Source organism: Frieseomelitta varia, unplaced genomic scaffold (assembly GCF_011392965.1).
Source record: "Frieseomelitta varia isolate USP_RPSP 00005682 unplaced genomic scaffold, Fvar_1.2 scaffold_288, whole genome shotgun sequence".
In the NCBI taxonomy this organism is placed as follows: domain Eukaryota; kingdom Metazoa; phylum Arthropoda; class Insecta; order Hymenoptera; family Apidae; genus Frieseomelitta; species Frieseomelitta varia.
The window spans coordinates 174385-192654 of record NW_025110021.1 but is presented as its reverse complement, the minus strand read 5'-3'; the positions used below and the strand labels follow the sequence as shown (position 1 = coordinate 192654).

Sequence of the window (18270 nt, the reverse complement as noted above, 5' to 3'; positions counted from 1 at the left end):
CTAATCATTATAAATTTAATGCGTTTAATTGTTGCCCTAAATTATTAAGAACATAATGATATATTTGCTTTGTAGAGTACTTTATACTAAAACGTATAGATGAAAGTATATAGTCATACATGAACAATCATTTAATGAGTCTAGTCTCTCAGTCCCTTTTGAAGTTATACCCTTCATCATATATTATTTGCATAACTTTACCGTAGAATATTATAGAGTATGATGACAAGGAAGTGGAACTTTAAAAGGAAAGCTATATTTTACTGTAGTATTTTATGAGAGTGATTCTTCCTAGAATTTGATAGAACATTCATTTGAAGGGGAAACATATGAAGGGACAATAATAATTTGAAGATTTCAAAGACACAGTCTTTTACTGTAAGTTTTTATAAAATCTCAGTACAATTCTTTATACATCATTTCCTGTAAAATTTTATTGCGTTTGTGTGGTGCATTAATAATAAATAGAACTTCCACACTTGACTGTATATTTTACAAGTCGTTATTTAATATTAGATATAAGCAAAATATACCTATTCACGTCTTAATTCAATATGTAGAACACATTTGAATGAATATCATAAAGAAAGTCAAATTTGCAAATCGGACTTAATATTTTCAGATGTAACATTTTATAATTATTTACTTAAGAAATTTATCCAAAAAATATTTATACAAGTAATGACAATATTATTATGAAAGGACAAATGAAAAAAATCAGTTTTATTTAAGGACATTTTCGTTCTACTTGACTTTTACCGCTTTCTTCGTATTCTTGACTTGATATCCACATTTGTTGAAAAGTTCCAATTGAAGCCAAAATTGATCCACCGATCCAAGCTCCGAATCGTCGTTCAGCACATCCATTTACACTAATTAGTTTCAACCTCATACTAGATGGAATTCTCATGGAAAGATCTCGGTTTAAACGTTCCGGAAATCCCTAAATATAATATATCAAAAAATTGCGAAAAATTGTTCATATGAAATTAACAATTTTTTATCGATATATACCTGAATGAATGAATTGCCACCAGTCACGACAACACTACCATAAAGCGCTGGCCTTACATCAACATCACACATGCCTACACTAGTTGTAACAATATGACCTACTCCTAACATAGTATTGCCGACCATACCACCACGCATTTGAACCATGCTGGGATCAAAAAGTGCTTCTGGTATGCGAAATCTTTCACTTCCAAAATCCTTGAAATTTTATTATATTGTAATGTATATGTAATTAATTTTTAAACAAATACATGTTACAAATACACATTTAAACAAATATTTGATTGTTACCTGATGATATCCAGTAGGAAATTCGTATTGAACTGCAGGAATTGTGGAAACAATTTTTTCATCATATGGAGTTTCTGACACTTGCAACACTGTTGCTTGGAAATCCTGAATAAGTTTCTTTACCATATAATTATGCCAAGACTTAGTAACTTCAGGTAGCCCCTTCTTTTTTATCCATCTTGGTTTTTCATGATCTTTAACAACTTCTTTGCTGCCCACCATGTAAGAAGGGGACAAGTCAATGTCATTCTCCTATTATTATTTTGAAAATATAGTTATCCATCTTCTATACTATTATAAAAAAATATTTATAATTATATATGTACCTGAAGAAATTGTCTACACTGCATACTTATATAATCTCCACCAAGTGGTGATTTAACTATTGCCTGTGTTAATACAAAACCATCTTGAACTGGCACAGCAGAAGTGTGTGTTGCTCCACTATCAACTACAATACCAGTTGCTCTGCCATTTGCAAAAGCAGCAAGAACTGCATTTTTGACGAGAAAGTAGGCTGGTACATTGTATTTTTCAAACATTAATTCAGTTAGTTTTTCTCTTTTACTACGTACATTCCACGGAGATTCAGAAAACAGTACTGGATGATATTCTGCATCTGACTGAATTACTTTGGAATAAGTATAATCTAAAACCTATTAAAACAAATGTATCTACATTTTATATATACAAAAACAATATTTATTTTAAAATTTTATATTACCTTCTCAAAATGATCCCAATCTTCGATCATTCCATCTTTCATATAACTTACTACTTCCATATTTTTTCTTGGAACATGAAGTATAGTAGTATCAATATAATACTTGGTCCCAGATTGCGTAATGTTGTTGTCTGGTTTCTTATCATCAATGTCCATTGGTTCTGCTTTCATTGCCGTGCAATTGCCATCTTCTCCTATACCTATAACTGCTGGAATTTCAGCTTTTGGAGTGTCCTCTTGAGCATAACCAACTCTTAGAGAATGATGACCCAAGTCAAATACTAAGGCTCCAATTTCATCTCCCCCATAAAGCATACCACCTGACATCTTGCTGATTTTAAAATATATCTACCACAAAAATGAAATTATTTCAATTTAAAAAATCTCGCTTAATGGTATTTAAACTTAAATCAATAAGAATGCCTACATTACAAAACGAAGTTTTTCATCAAAACAAAATAAATTGTAAATTCACTATAGACAAATCGGAGCGGTAATAAATAGTAATAAATTCATAAATTACAAATATATGAATTAAAAAAGACTTGAATCTTAAAACTCACCGCAACTTTTTTATAAAAATAACTCAATGAGATGACAAAAATATATGCGTTTGACGACTACATGAACGTTTATGTTGTATTTATGTATTTATTTTAAATACAACAAACATAACCTCAACTTAGAAGGACGCTTGGTACCGCCACCACGGACATGCTCGTCTCTAGGCAAGCACAATTGAATTTTATATATATTCTCAGATCTTCTCACACATATATAGTACGAATTAAATTGATGTATATTAATGATTTATTAAAAAAAACTTGTAAAATCACAAGGTAATATTATTTTTGTAACATAATTATATATAAAACAAGTATCTACAATATTCTTCCTATTATTTAGTAATTCATTCGCGTCACATCACAAGCAAGGAATTATAACTTATAAATGAAATATATAGCATTTAACAATGGTGAGTATTTCAAAAAAACTCCAATTACATTTTAAACTACTTCTAGGGTCAACAAACAAATTTTCAATCTTCGGAAATAATGAAAATCATAACTGGCTGGTGAAGGATTGTTTAAACTTTAAACCACCTGTTAATTCCGTAAGAGTCTCGATGATGCCGCTGTAGTCGCAAGATGCCCACGAAATGGCGGCGCTAGTCAGAACGTCGGTAGACTCGAGACAATGAGGATGTGTGTAGTCGTCTTTTAGACATGTTCTACCGTTTGTTTCGCGACAGTGTTGTGAAGAAATGAGGTTTCTGGATGCGAGACTCAATCTGTCGTTTAATGCGCGACGGTGAGTCGAAGGAATTGGCATGTGTTCGCTCAACAGGACATTGTATGCTCGTCCGGCAATCGTGTGAAGAAATTACGGTGGGTTATTGTACGCGTCGGAGTCTGTGACACCCGCTGGCCCAATGGAGCCGCGTATTCTTGCAGTCCTCTTGGCTTTGTTGACATTCGTCGTATCGGGTAAGTCTACCTCATTCTTGTATCCAAAGCTTATTAGTTCACGTTATTTTCATCTGAAACAACGTATTTGTCGTTGAGTCGAGATATTTCGTTATTAGAAAATGATTTAAATCACTGGTACACTCACGCTATAAAAGGGATAATGCAGTTGTCTATAAAGGATAAGATCGTTGTACTGATGGACGCACATATTCTCACTCGTTTCTACAGTGTAAAGTGATTTTGTTACATGCTATCTGGTGTTTTATCGATAGGTATAGAAACGAGGAAACATCGTTGCGTATCGTTTTACAGTTACTGGTGTTTGCATCCCGCCTCGTCTAGTAGTAAGCAAATATTTACGAAAGCATTCTGCGATTTTCTGTTTGCTAATCTCTTAGTGCTAGAGATTACATCTCGGAAAATGCTTGAAACTTGTAACTCAGTAGCTCTTTATTATCAGGCTGCAAAGTATACTGATATAATTTTTTAGCATAATACTGCAACTTCTAGATGTTAATACACATCTAAAAGTAATCGTTGTAAATTAATAAAATTTATAAAATCACTGAATCTTACAAATCTATCTACGTATACACACATTATACACGCACGTAGAAAACGTAAATCTCAAAATGAAAATCATTTATGTTTATATATAACGTACTTTCGTAAAGTGTAATTATTATGTAAGCAGTTGTTTAATTAAATGATTTATCATTGCGCGAATTCGAACTAAATAAACTAGAGTTTAAAAAATCGGGCTTTGTATATATGACGACCAGATCGAATGTCTGAATGATATTATTGTATACATACGTATCGCATATAACAAATATTTCTAAGGATTGATAATTATTTTGTAAATATTGAAAAAAGATAAAGTTGAGAAACACTGTATTTCGGATAGTTATTATTGATGCAGAGAAGGATGTAGTATAAGGGGGTGATTCGGGGTGTATTTCCGATTGCAACGATCGAAGTCACATCCCTTGATAGCATTGTCGTAATAACGAGAACTGTTCCCCTGATAAAAGACAACAATGAATTGGAAAAGGTTTCAAGCTAGAAACCATTGTTTCTAGTGCATCGTATAGTACAGGCGAAAATAAAAGTCTTGAACTTCTGTATTACAGATTCATTGAAGTGGTTGGGAAGTATTTGCGTTTAAATACTTCAGTAAAGTATTCCAACAATGCGGCAAGCCTCTCCTTACGATTTTATCATGATGGAAAATGTATATCTGCTGAACATTCAGCGTCGCTATGTTAATCTATCAGCAGAGCTACCCACGCAAAAAATTAAACATCCTATTCTTCCTACCATCGTACCGTGACAAAACACCGCCAGAATTATCAGCCTCATTATTCTTTTTGTTTGCTTTTGATCATTACACACGTTCATCTAGTTAGATATAAAGATCCATTTCCGGCTCGTCATGGTGAAGAAGTATACAAACATTGAAAGGGGTCTTAAAAGGGTGCGTTCCTCAAATAAACCAGTTAACTTTGTACGAGATACGATTATACTGGCGTGCAATAAACTGCAGAACAATTATGGATCCACGCACAGAGAAGTTTATTAACATTCTGAACTCTCGTGTTCGAGTTCGACGAACTGGAACTCTGTATTAATTGATGCAGTGAAAAAAAGAATTAGAGATCTTTCCTCATGCTGTCTCATTTTCCTCCTTACAATATACAGGTATAACGACTTGTTTATGATGTATGTATGTCTCTCTCGGTGTATGAAGATCCACTTTAACGCTGGTAGCCCAAATACGGAACGGATCGTACAACATACACGCGTCTAAATGTGTTCCATGTGTATAAAGTGGTATTTACAAACGTGTGTACTCGGCGACTGATGTCGTAACAACACCTTAATGGTCAGCGCCCACGCGATGTGTATGCGTGCATATTGATATACAGGGTGATTTACCTCAGAAATTTTCTTTCACGTCTTACTAAAGAATTCTGAATTAATTTTACTCGATTGCTTTGCTCCGATTGTTCGTTAAAAAGGAGTAACATTTGGCTCGAAAATGTGACGCGTTAGTAATTCTGTTATCGCCATACTTGGAATATATGCACGTGAGCGTTATCCTTTCAAGGTACTAGTACGTCGCTTCCTTGATTCTCATCCCCCTTTGATGTTAACAGCACCTTGAACGGAAGTAACAGTCACGGTACGAAGAAGATACAAGAGAGTAAGATCGAAGAAGCCCGGTTCAAGGAATTAACGTGTCGATCGCAAAAATCAATCCTAGATTTCCTTGGTTTATCCATACGTCACCCTACAACTCCGACCTTGCGATTAATTGATTTCTCCGCAGGGGGCTCGCAATATCTTCCCTTCCATCATTTTCGATTTATCAGCATTTATGAGACACTGTGTAGATTTGTCGTAACGCAATGTGTATATGTACCTTGCCTTCCTTCACGGTCTGTTCGTCACATGTCGAGTACTTTTACCGCGTTTTTCAACATTCTCCCTCCTTCCCTTGCTAACTTCCACAGACGAACTCGCTCCGCAAATTAATCTCCGTTGTGAAAAAAATTCTAGGAGATTTATTGACGCGCGGAAATTCGTGCGAGGTGACGAATGCGTCCAAGCATTTGTGAGCTGAAAAAATAAGATTAAATTATTTCTCTCACCAGGTAGTTCGGTTAAAATATACAGCATGATTATAGATATGAAGAGAAAGTAACAACATTATCGAATAGTTCAGTATCACAGTTGCGATAATTGTTCTATGAAATTCGATAAAATGGTTCATGATGCGAAATGATCGTTACATCGACCGTGTGAACCTTATCTTCAGGAATTATCCGATACATTTAACTGGTCCGAGATAACGACATCGAGACTTGTAAGTTTGTATATGATATTCTCATTTTTCTTTTCTCTTTCTCTCTCTCTCTCTCGGTTTTTCTTTCGCTCCCGTTATGCTACTAAACAAGATGTATAAACTGATGCCTGATAAACGCCCCATAGAAAATAAGGTGCACTGGTTGTTCCTGCAACAGATTTACCTCGCTCATGCACTGGCAATGGTTTTCCTCTTGATTCTTGATCTATTTCGGTATGCCGTGCGGTAGGTTGTCGCCCGCGCTCATAAATCAAATAGTCAGACGGCGAACGGTTTATTTTCCTTGAGAATGCACCGTCGTGGCGCTATCGGGCGCCAAATTTTGCACGTTCTTTCCTTTCTCCTCTGTCTGTTTTTCTTTTCCCTTTTGCAGCATCCGCTTTTACACTTTCGCGTAATTAATGAAATCAATTCTGAAATGTGAAAATATCAAAAGCTCAAAACAACTGCAGGCACTGATCCGATCTTTTTTTTTTTTGACTATATTAAGTTAATTGTATTAGTAATGGCGGTTAAAATTTGAATTATTGTTAGAAATATGGTATTAAAGATATATGTATATATATGTATACACGATATTAAAGAAATGAAGATTAGAATTTATGCAAAGGAAAAGAATATCTATCCATGGCTGAAGACGTGTTTGTTTCTTCGCGAAGGTTGCACGGAAAGGTGACAGACCACCGTGAGCGTGGAACTGTAACCCAATAACCGTAGACAGTGTTTCTCAATTTTATGGAAGTATTGATTGAATTAGTTGACGTTGATTGACGTTGATAGTCATCATTTTGCAATTATATCTTATTTTTATTTACAATTAGCTGTATATTTCTACGTTATCAATGTTTCACATATTACACGGACCTGCGTATACTAGATATGTACTATTAACCAAGGATTATACTTATAACCTAAATTTAAAAAATTCTTTTAATTAACTAGTAGCAACTATTATCGATGTCAAAAAATTTTTTATTTATTTTTAATTTATTAAAACTATTATTTTTTATCTTTGTTATTAATTATCGTTGCTGTAATTTCACGGAAATCTCCATAAATAGTGAGAAGAATTCGAAGATGAAATTTTCCTTTCCCTGAGGTTATTGATAATTGACTTAATTATGAAAAAAACGGTATATTAAATAAAATTTCAACAATCTGTTTTTCTAACTTTTTCATTCAAGTTTTTCAGTATTTTTACAACGGTTTTTCACAGATAAGAAAGTTCAGTGTTCGGAGATGAGGTGTCTGTACCGGAAGATCATTGGTCGGAGAAAATTTTCGCAATTATCTGCATATAATGCGGTTCTTTTTAAGAAGAGATTCTTAAGAATTTCTCGAGAAAAACTCTAACGAGCTGGCTAGAATTTCTTCGGCCGATCTTTAAGGTCTGTTGCGTGAATGTGGATAAAGAAACAAAACCGTTTAATACGAAATATGTCCATTGTTTAATAATATCTTCAAGAATTTAAATTTCGCGATAAACCACTAACGAGCTTACACGTTCCTGACTTCGAAGATGGGTTATAAAGCAAACAATGAGATTCTTTAGAAATTTTTTTGTTCGTTGCTGCTTGTTCCGTAAAAAGAAATAATTTGCGAGCATATCGATTGCTTGGAATTAAACAATAGGGTCTAGCATTCACTGGAAATCATTCGCATCGCGTCTCATAAAATAGTTCCGCCAGGTTTTTCTTATTTCTTTCTCCCGACAAAGAATTATTCAGAAAAGATGTTGAATCGTCCTGCGCCATGGTTGTATACGTGGTATCGGGCGATCGCAAAGCCCCATAAAAGAAAGAAAAGAAAGGAAAGGAAAGAGAATTTAGGCACTCGGCTCGGGTGTCTCGTTAAAAGGCTAAAGGGTGTCTACGTAGGGTTGCCGACCCTTTGCCCAACTCTTCTCTTCAATTACTTTACAACACATTCGTATCTCCCCTCTTATAATCTAAACCTCTAATAATCTTTTCAACATCTACCATCATGATATTTAGTCACCCACGCACATGTAGGATAATTTACCAAATACAATTGAGACTGATCACAGTATAACTATAATGTTATTTGGTAATGTAGATGCTTTGAGTTGAGTTTTTCACAGGTATACTTTAGGTATAATTTAGGAAAAATATATCAATTTGTATCTGTAATTTTATTTGATAGAAAGTAATCGTCATGATATGCAGTCATCCATATATCTGAATTAATTGATCAAATACTATTGAAACTTGATAATGAGAATTACAAAATTATACCTTTCTTTGACAGCTAATGCAGGTGGATTGTATTTTACTATTGAGCCACAAGATGTGGTGGTTGAACAGGGAGGTCCTGCTAGATTAGACTGTGAAGCAAAAAGTGATTTTGGAAAACCCAGTATACAGTGGAGAACCGATGATGGACAACCAATTACTTTTATTGGGGATAGTTACCGGTAAGGATATTGAGATTTAAAACGATATTAGCTTCTTCTTGGAAAGAGGTTTTTTACTTTTGTTATTTCTTTTTCTTATATTTCTAGATCTCAATTAGTTAATGGATCTTTGTACATAAATGCTGTTTATGGCAGTAGTTTGGAATTGACTGGAAGCTATCAGTGTTTAGCTTCTGTAGATGATGTTGGAGCAATTGTTTCTCAAACTGCCACAATTAAAATTGCAAGTTAGTATTTAGATCCAATAGAAGTTTTTAAAATTGTTTTGAGTTAATATTGTATAAAAATTGTTTTAAAGGTTTGCCAGGATTTGATAGGGAACCTCAAGATACTATGGTTTATCCAGGACAAATTGCATATTTAAGTTGTACACTTCTTACATCTTCTAATTCACTAAATATACAATGGCTAAAAGATGAACATCCATTGCTGCTTGATGACAGTCGAATGACAATTTTGCCATCAGGTGCATTAGAAATTGATGATGTTAAGATACAAGATGTTGGATCATACAGGTGTAATGCTAGTAGTTATGGACAATTTAGACTCAGTAATAAAGCACAATTAGGATTGTTAACAAGTGATATCGGTTAGTATAAATCTTTACATATGATTTTTATATACTAGCAGACATTAATCTTTATCTGATATTATAGACCAAGAAAGTACACCACCAGTCTTTATTGCTAAGCCATTACAACAAGTGACTATTGAAGGATCAACAGTCACGCTTGAATGTGCTGCCAATGGTTATCCAAAGCCAAGTATACTTTGGTTAAAAGATGGTGTTGCTATTGATTTAGCATCTTATCAATCTAGGTATGTAGTCAAAATACACGTAAAAAAGTTAGATGTTTAATTTTTTTTTTTTAATTATTTAGATACAGCAGAGTTGCTGCATCCAGTCTTGTGATCCACAATGTTCAAGAAATAGATGATGGTTCTTATCAATGCCGCGCAGAAAATGAAGTTGAGACATTAGATGCAGCTGCTGATTTAATTGTACAAGGTATTTTAGTTTTACTATTGGTATTTTCGTTCGTTCATTTTATTTTACACTATTTAATGGTGTAATCATTTGTTTAGTTCCACCAAGATTTATTAAAAAACCAGAAAACAAGATAGCTAGTGAAAATCAAGATTTAGAATTTGAATGTGAAATTTATGGAAAACCAGAACCAAAAATTACATGGCTCAAAAACGGGGAACGTATTACCTTGAGCGAATATTGGCAAATTAATGGGTAAGTCTAAAAGATTGATTGATAATGATGTAAAATAATTTATGAAAATATAATAAATAAACATTTTTTATGGTATTATTTTCAGTTATAATCTTAGAATTAATGGCTTATTACCGATAGACGCTGGAATCTTCCAATGTATAGGAACGAATTCCGCTGGAAGTATACAAGCTGCAGCGCGTTTAACAATTAATCAGCCTAGTGAGTGCTACAATTAAAACTATCTGCATTAAATTTTTTATATGTAGATTTCTTAATCTTTCAGTAGCAAAATTTATTCTTTGCGTTTATTTAATATACTATTTATTAATTTGTAAATTTTTTATTTATTAATTTAAAAGTATAACATACATTATTTTTAATTTCTATTTTTTTTTATAATCATTTTAATTTAATGTTTATTTTTTCCATTTGCGTTTCCTCCTTTTTTAACTGTATTGCATGCTAACATATATATTCAGAAAAGACAAATCCTCATAAATCAACTACCCCAAAGACAGTTCCTAAAAAGAAGTTATTATTGCATCGGCAATTATATAATAAAACGTGGCAGCACCCAAGCACCCTTTTAGGTCACACAATGTCTGCTTTTACGCCCAATCCACCACTTTCCATTGGTCCGTCTGATGATCCTGCAGATCTTCCTGGATCTGTTAGATTTCCTAATTCCCTTTACGACCCAAAATCCCATTTTGTAGATGACACAGACAGCTTGGAGTCAATAGAAGGAAGTGTTCCGTCAGCACCGAGGAATTTAAGTCTCGTCATTGTCACTGCTAGATTTGTAACTTTACGATGGCAAGAACCCGAGAATACAAATGGAGAGATTCTAAATTATTATATTTATTATAAACAAGAAGGTGTTCAAAGGTGACGATTAGTTACTTGATAAATGCGCTCATGAATCGTGCTCAATCGCATTTTGTATACATACAATGGTAAAATTTTACAGAGAACGAGTTATTCATACACAACAAAAATTAGAGGCAGTAATACGAGGTTTACAACCAAGTATGACGTATCAATTTCGTGTGGTCGCCTTAAATGAAAGGGGGATGTCTGGAAAGTCTAGTGAAATGTTGCAAGTTACCACACTTACTGAGGTCCGTTTGTAATTGCAAACATGTCCAATAATTAATTAAACAAATTATTTCATGATCAAAGTATTGTAAATATATTATTGCAATAGGCCAATGTCCCTGGATCTCCATTGAATTTAGAGGGACATGCTACAAGCAGTGCAAGCATTGCGTTATCTTGGGAAAAACCACAAGTAGTTAATGGCAGAATTTCTAAATACATAATTACATATGTGGAGGTATATCATTTTTAATAAAAGATGTTAATTTATTTAATGTACTTTGAATGTAAAATTTGGAATATTTTATTTAAAGGGTGACAATGAGGAAATGACTAGTGAAACTACTAGTACGATGCACGAATTAGTAGATCTCGTGCCTTATACAGAATATAGTATTAAAGTTCAAGCTGTAAACGAGAACGGTCCTGGTGTGTTCAGTAGAGATATTGTAGTCCGGACTTATAGTGCACAACCTACTCAACCACCACACAATGTTACAGTAGAACCAGTTAGTCCTACAGTACGTATTATATATAGAATTCCGTAGTCTGAAACATTGAAAAATTTTTTAATATCATTGCATAATTTTATTTGGTGGTTTTGTTTGTAGAGTATTATAATAAGATGGGAACCGCCACTCGAAGGACAAAATGGAATTATTACTGGTTACAAAATTCGTTATCGTCGTTATGATCGTAGTTCGCAGCCGGTAACTATAACAACTGAAGGAAATCAACGTTCACGAGTACTCACAGGACTTGAAAAGCACGTTATTTATCAAGTTCGCATATGTGCCTTAAACGTTAATGGAACAGGGCCTAGTTCAGAATGGATACAAATAGAAACATATGAAACAGAATCTGATGAAAACCGAGTGCCAAATACACCCAGCAACTTAAGGAGTTAGTTAATTTTTAAACATCCTTAAATTTCTGTGAGTTTACAGATATTAAATATATTTTTTGTTTATATATTCACAGCAAAAGTGATGTCGGACTACATACAAGTATTTTGGAATCCCCCGAAAGATCAAAGTATTAAAGTGAAAGGATATAAACTTGGATGGGGAAAGGGCATCCCCGATGTTGAAGTTCGACTTCTTGATGGAAAAGAACGATCTTTTACTATAGATCAATTGGGTGAATATTCAAATTTGTAGTTTGATAAAGTTATAAGCGTATTAGACATGTTATTTTGCCTTTCTTTTTTATTTAGAACCAATCACTGAGTACGTTATATCTCTAAGAGCAACAAATGATGCTGGTGATGGTCAGCCAGCATATGCAAATGTAAGAACTACGGAACGTTCTGTGTCTGAATTTTCTGTGCCTTTGTTACCGCCTGTTGGTCTTAAAGCTGCTGTACTTTCTGATACGACAGTCGTATTATACTGGACTGACACAACTTTGCCAAAAACTCAAGTATGCAAGAGTGTTTATATTAATATACTGTATTAAATAAAAAAAATTTTATTATTTAAATAAAAAAAATAATAACATTACAGTTCGTAACGGATAATCGATATTATGTGGTGCGTTATACGTTACACCATCATAGCAGCAATCCTCGTTATAAGTACCATAATGCAACTGATCTCAACTGCATGATAAATGATTTGAAACCCAATACAATGTATGAATTTGCAGTCAAGCTTGTTAAGGTATTTATAATTTATTATTTCGGGAAGTATGTAATTATAAGGTGCTCTTTAAATAACTTAGTTATTATTTAGGGAAAACGAGAATCATTATGGAGTATGGTTGTTTCAAATCAAACTCAAGAAGCTGCACCTAGCTCTGCGCCTAGAGATTTGATGATTCAAAGTATCGAAGACCGTCCAACTTCAGTTTTAGTGCGTTGGCAACCTCCAAAACAACCAAATGGACCAATTACAGGTACTTATTAAATACTTTTAATAATAGTAAAAAATAAAATATAATGACATATATGCATACATTTATTCCAGGATATATTATTTTTTATTCGATTGATAATACAAAGTGGGATCGTGATTGGTTATTGGAAGCTGTAGTTGGAGATAAAACTGAATGTATCGTGAGAAATCTTCAACCAAGTACAACCTATTATTTCAAGATCCAAGCACGGAATTCAAAAGGATATGGCCCTTTTTCTACAACTGTTTCATTCAAGACGCCTCAAAGTAAGTGTTTAATTCTGATAAATGTATATGCATGTACTCGATAATTTTTTTAGTTTCGTATTGAAAATTTGTTTAGCATTACGTATATAGTGTCATTTATAGTTACTATTATATTTGTTTATCTCTACATATCGTGTATGTTATGTCGGTGTCTTGTACTATATTTTGTCATTTCTATGCTAGGCAGTGGCATGGATGTCTATGATGAATTGCATGATCGAGGTAAGATATTCTTCTTCCTTAGTTTTTTGTTTCTTAGCATAGCATGTACTTTAAAGGGTGAAATGAGTGATGAAATGATATGAATATTGCATTTAAAATGGATATAATTTACATTGTGATTGCATTATTATTGTCATTATTGTTACAATTACAAAACAACTGAATTAATTTACAGATGGACGTGGACTTTCAAATATATTAATATACATTATCGTGGGTTGTTCTATTGTTCTTATTACTGGCATAGCAGTAGTGGTTGTGGTTGTATGTTGCAAACGCAATCCGGATACACCTGACAGGAAAAAAGGGTACGTGCTATATTTACAATATTTGTCTTGCATAATATTTAGTTTTATAAAAATTACAATTGAAATACGTACAATACGAAATAGGTACATGAAAGACACAAGTCAGAAAACAAACATTAAGCCACCCGATTTGTGGATCCATCATGATCAAATGGAATTGAAAGCTCTCGAGAAATCTTCAATAAATGGAGAGGCATCTACTAGTGGTGTAGCTAGTAATACCTTACCTAGGTCGAATAACCAGGATTATAATCAAGATAATGTTCATGGAAATTCTAGTTCATTGGACAAACGTACTTACGTACCAAGTTATATGGGTAAGTTTTTGAAAATTTGTTAATAAAACACTTCATCATATCAGACACAATGCTCACAAAATTTCGTTCATTTAATTAAATTTTTAACTATATATTTCATTATTGTTGCAAATAAATTTGATGCCACTTTTTACATAATTAGACAAACAGTTTTAATACTTTTTCATTCATTATTAAAATTTTTGGTTAACATTATTTGAAAAGAAATTCTATTTTGTTTATTATTTTCTTGATTTTCGTTTTCGGTTTATGTTCACTCACTCAACACTAGGTAATACTGACGAGAAGTGCTCAACCCTGAGTAGACAACATAGTCGAGGAAGCCATAAACCTAAACTTATTACACTTCCCGTTGACAGTGCATCTTTACATCAACGTAAGTAATAGTAAAATTAAGCAAGACGGTTTGATCTTTTGTAACTTGTGTAATAACATTGATTTACATACAATAAATTAGAGAAATACAATTTCTTAAGCTGTGTGACAAAGTACTTAACTTGTTACAGCTATAGCGACGGCTACACCGATCGTAAATACAAGTATGTCGCAGCCAACGATTCATACATCATGCAATGATACGCCATCCGTGAGACAGAATTATCCTCGAACTGTAGCACAATACAGTTTAAGTCGAGCACATATTACTTTAGAACCAACGCCAGAATCGAGTCCAGATTCTTGCAATGTTTCAACTTCATATGAACCAATGCAAAGTCAAGTAAGATTTTTATTGATAATGTGCAATTGATAATAAATATTTAAATAAAGAATTCTGTTTGATATAAACTATTTGAATTTAAAGCAATTACCGTATGGTACCAGTGGTCCATCATATAGTGGAGGTAGTCAATATGCTTCGGGACACTACAACAATAATAATCAATCATCAAGTGCAACTGGTGGAGCTGATGGTGGTAGCGGTAGTAAAAGAATGCAGGGACATCCTTTGAAAAGCTTTAGTGTACCGGCACCTCCACCTCAGTCCGCACCTTCGACACCAGCTCAACAAAAACACGGTGGTGAGTTTCATCGTTTATTCTTTTTATTATGTATCTCGTTATATCAATAATTATGATGTTTCTTGTTTTGTTTCATAGTTTCTCAAGTAACAGTACGACCCACAATGTCTGGAAGTCCATACAAAAAGCCACAAAGTACTACACAATTAGCAAAAAATCGATTAGCCTCAGTTTCAAATCCGGTGCACACATCGGAGGAAGTTGAACGGTTGAAGGTAATCTTAAAGAAAGATAAAAAAAAGTATTTAATATTCATTACAAATAAGATTAATTGTTTTTATCTTTTTATAGCCTTCTTACAGTACGGAAGAATTAAATCAAGAGATGGCTAATTTAGAAGGTCTTATGAAAGATCTAAATGCCATAACAGCATCTGAATTTGAGTGCTAAAAGAGGTTCCTAAACCTTGTGCCATCTCAATTGAATAGACTGCATTGATACATTCTCAATGTTAGTACCTGAGAAATAGATGTAACGACTGTGTTACACGAAACTCTTCACGAAGTTTGCAGACAAAAATATACAATTGGCAGTGAATAATCTTATGGTCGATGAACGGCCTTGATATCAGACTTTTTGAACAGTTCACTTGAAACTTATTCCAATGGTATTGGACTAGAACGAGTATTTTCCTAGTCAATTTGTTTTTTCCTCTGGTACTAACGTTGCTTTTTGCGATAAACTGCAGAAGTATACTTGCCAATGAATTTTGACACTGCCGCATTCTTGTAGCAAATTTGCATTGCAAGAACGTGAGTAGTATGGTTTGAAAGTGTTAGTGAAAGAATTGAACATTTTATTATGGACTTTTAATGGTGTATTTTTGTGCATACAGTGTGTGCAAGTCAATCGAAATGAAAAGGAATTGATAAGTTCGATTCTTATCGATAATCCTTCCACCTGAATAGATTATGTTAAAATAATTTAATGACTTCATTAAAGTAATTCAGTGGGGGAAAAAAAAAAAACGGTCTGAACGGTTTTTCAATTTTTATACGTGAAAAAGTGATAGATATTTTACAATTTTATGTGCTTCATAAAAAGAAAAAAAAAGTAACCATCTTGCCTAACAAAAGAAAACAGTCCGTACTATAAAACTCACGCGCTCTTCGCCATGATTTTGTAACTTATACTCATAAGAGTTTTATATATCAATAATATCGACTGCCATATTTACGCTTAGGATGGCTAGATCACGTGAGTCTCTGAGTGGAATTAATAGTTCATTATATATAAGACAGACAGTAGGAATATCTTTTTTATTTTTTTATCCGTCAAAATGTTTTCCATAACATTTTATCAATGTTCGAAGATAAGTTTTATATGGTACGGTACTTTCAGTTTAGTTATTTTAGTATTAATCGATTAAAACAATAAGCCATCAATGTATTTCATCAATTTCACGCTATTTATAAATCGTTGCCTGTAATTTGATGAATTATGTCTGACAGGCTGAAATTTTTCTTATTTATACATTTTTCCATTTATACAGAGAATCTTTGAATTACACTGTGTGTAATGGCCTTAAAACATTTTTGTATTAAGTTGTCCTATGTTCAGTGGCTTCGGCAGCTTCACTTACGGAAGAACGTACGCGTATACTTTTAAAGCAACAATGTAGTATTACGATCTCATTGAGAAATTATTTTAGGGTTACACAAGTGAACATCGAGTATGGGTATTATATAATGAACTGTATAGTGTATGAGAATTAATTTGAAAATCGCGCGTCTTGTCGCGAGGGTTTCTTGTATCGATTACATGGTACGACTCAGCGAAATATCGATAGTGTCGATAGTGTTTATATATTTAAAGTTTCGATAGTTCGATTAACTTAAGTTTCTAACGTCCAGTTAACGTGTGTGTACGTATGTCGGTCTAATTGATAGAATTAAATTAAATTTTAGAGTCGTTTTTCGCAAACTATTTTTTACCCGACATTTACAAATTGTTATTTGTAAGTAAGTATATGTTATTTCATTTGAATAGACTCGAACGAAACAGTTTTGACGACGCTTGCAATTCATGTGCAGGTACTTTTGCAAGAAACAAAGTTGAATCGAATTTCTCCGTCATTTGAGACGAGAATGGCGGACAAATTTTCAAACGTAGAATATTAAAAGCGGTAATTTTTTGATATATCCGTCGAGATACATAGGTAATACATAACTTCCTTCCAATTCTAGAAATTTGCATAATAAATTTTTTACAATGTTTTATCACATGATGTACACAGGTCTCTTTAGTATTAATAAAAGAGAGACCTTGGAGAGATGCAGGATAAACGTAAGGATTCTAACTTGAGATATAAGAAGGAATGCGATCGGATAATTTCGCATGTAGTATTTCATATTGTACCACCTTTTTAAGCACTTTTGTATTTTCTTAACATTGAATATAATTGTACAAAAGTCCAACGCGTAAGGGACAATGCACCAAGATTCCCGTTGCGGCAAAGCCTAATATGGAGATATAGTACAAAGCAATATGTGATACTCCGTGGTTCGCGATGCGATGATGCCGATCGTGAATTAAGCAAAAAGAAAAAGAATCATCGACTCGTCCGGAGTATTGCATATTACTCGAATATTTTGCCGTTAGACGGGAAATGTACCGTTCATTTTGAGTAACGTGAAACGGACAAGTTCTTTTATCGTCGGCTTAGCTCTGATTAGAAAATTATTCAAACTAAGATTAAGATGTACGTATTTGCTACCATGCATGGTTTCGATTCATTCTTTTTCTCTCTCCCGCCTTGAATATTACAAATTCCTTAGATAGAAAAAATATTACGACAACAGAGTGGCTGTATGCTTGATAGAGCAAAAACAATTCTAAGTAACTTACCAATATTTCTTGTTTACGTCGAAATCTGATGTATTTTATAAATCTTTTACGATTGGCACGATAGAACTACACGAGTTACATGTGAGCTATACCGATAAAAGAAGAACAGCTTGTACATTAAATATATATATATATATAATTTGTAACTATTACGTGATTCAAAGGGTGATTTGACTCTTTGTAATTTAAAAAAAGAAATGGGCCTATGAAAAGGCCTGCAGAAATATTTTACCATAAAAGTATAGTAGATATATATATATATATATAAAGT

General features: G+C 33.3%; 2 protein-coding genes across 8 annotated transcripts; one reads left to right on the top strand and one right to left on the bottom strand.

Annotated features, from left to right (window-relative positions):
* Positions 1–355: 355 nt before the first annotated feature.
* Positions 356–3298, bottom strand: LOC122529453 (actin-like protein 6B). Of its 3 annotated transcripts, none has more exons than XM_043655609.1 (6): positions 3133–3298; positions 2030–2377; positions 1632–1961; positions 1306–1557; positions 1015–1212; positions 356–943 (listed from the first exon to the last, which is right to left on the bottom strand). In XM_043655609.1, the coding sequence occupies exons 2-6, from the start codon at positions 2354–2356 to the stop codon at positions 728–730; spliced, it is 1323 nt and encodes a 440-aa protein (XP_043511544.1). In that variant the 5' UTR covers positions 2357–2377; positions 3133–3298; the 3' UTR covers positions 356–727. The 3 variants fall into 3 exon arrangements, with proteins under 3 accessions (XP_043511544.1, XP_043511545.1, XP_043511543.1); XM_043655610.1 differs by lacking the exon at positions 3133–3298 and adding an exon at positions 3034–3113; XM_043655608.1 differs by lacking the exon at positions 3133–3298 and adding an exon at positions 2593–2753.
* Positions 3299–3379: 81 nt separating this feature from the next.
* LOC122529447 (neogenin-like) lies at positions 3380–18197 on the top strand. 5 transcript variants are annotated; one of them, XM_043655592.1, is made up of 26 exons: positions 3380–3516; positions 8636–8801; positions 8889–9028; positions 9100–9390; positions 9458–9620; positions 9683–9810; positions 9888–10044; positions 10130–10245; positions 10743–10914; positions 10997–11147; positions 11234–11362; positions 11439–11645; positions 11736–12027; positions 12106–12264; positions 12341–12546; positions 12630–12785; positions 12858–13020; positions 13092–13286; positions 13470–13508; positions 13684–13816; positions 13901–14133; positions 14405–14509; positions 14640–14851; positions 14936–15152; positions 15231–15367; positions 15444–18197. In XM_043655592.1, exons 1-26 carry the CDS (start codon positions 3462–3464, stop codon positions 15540–15542), a joined length of 4221 nt encoding a protein of 1406 aa, XP_043511527.1. In that variant the 5' UTR covers positions 3380–3461; the 3' UTR covers positions 15543–18197. The 5 variants fall into 5 exon arrangements, with proteins under 5 accessions (XP_043511527.1, XP_043511524.1, XP_043511523.1 ...); XM_043655589.1 differs by having other exon boundaries at positions 10506–10914; positions 14646–14851; XM_043655588.1 differs by having other exon boundaries at positions 10506–10914.
* Positions 18198–18270: the final 73 nt, after the last annotated feature.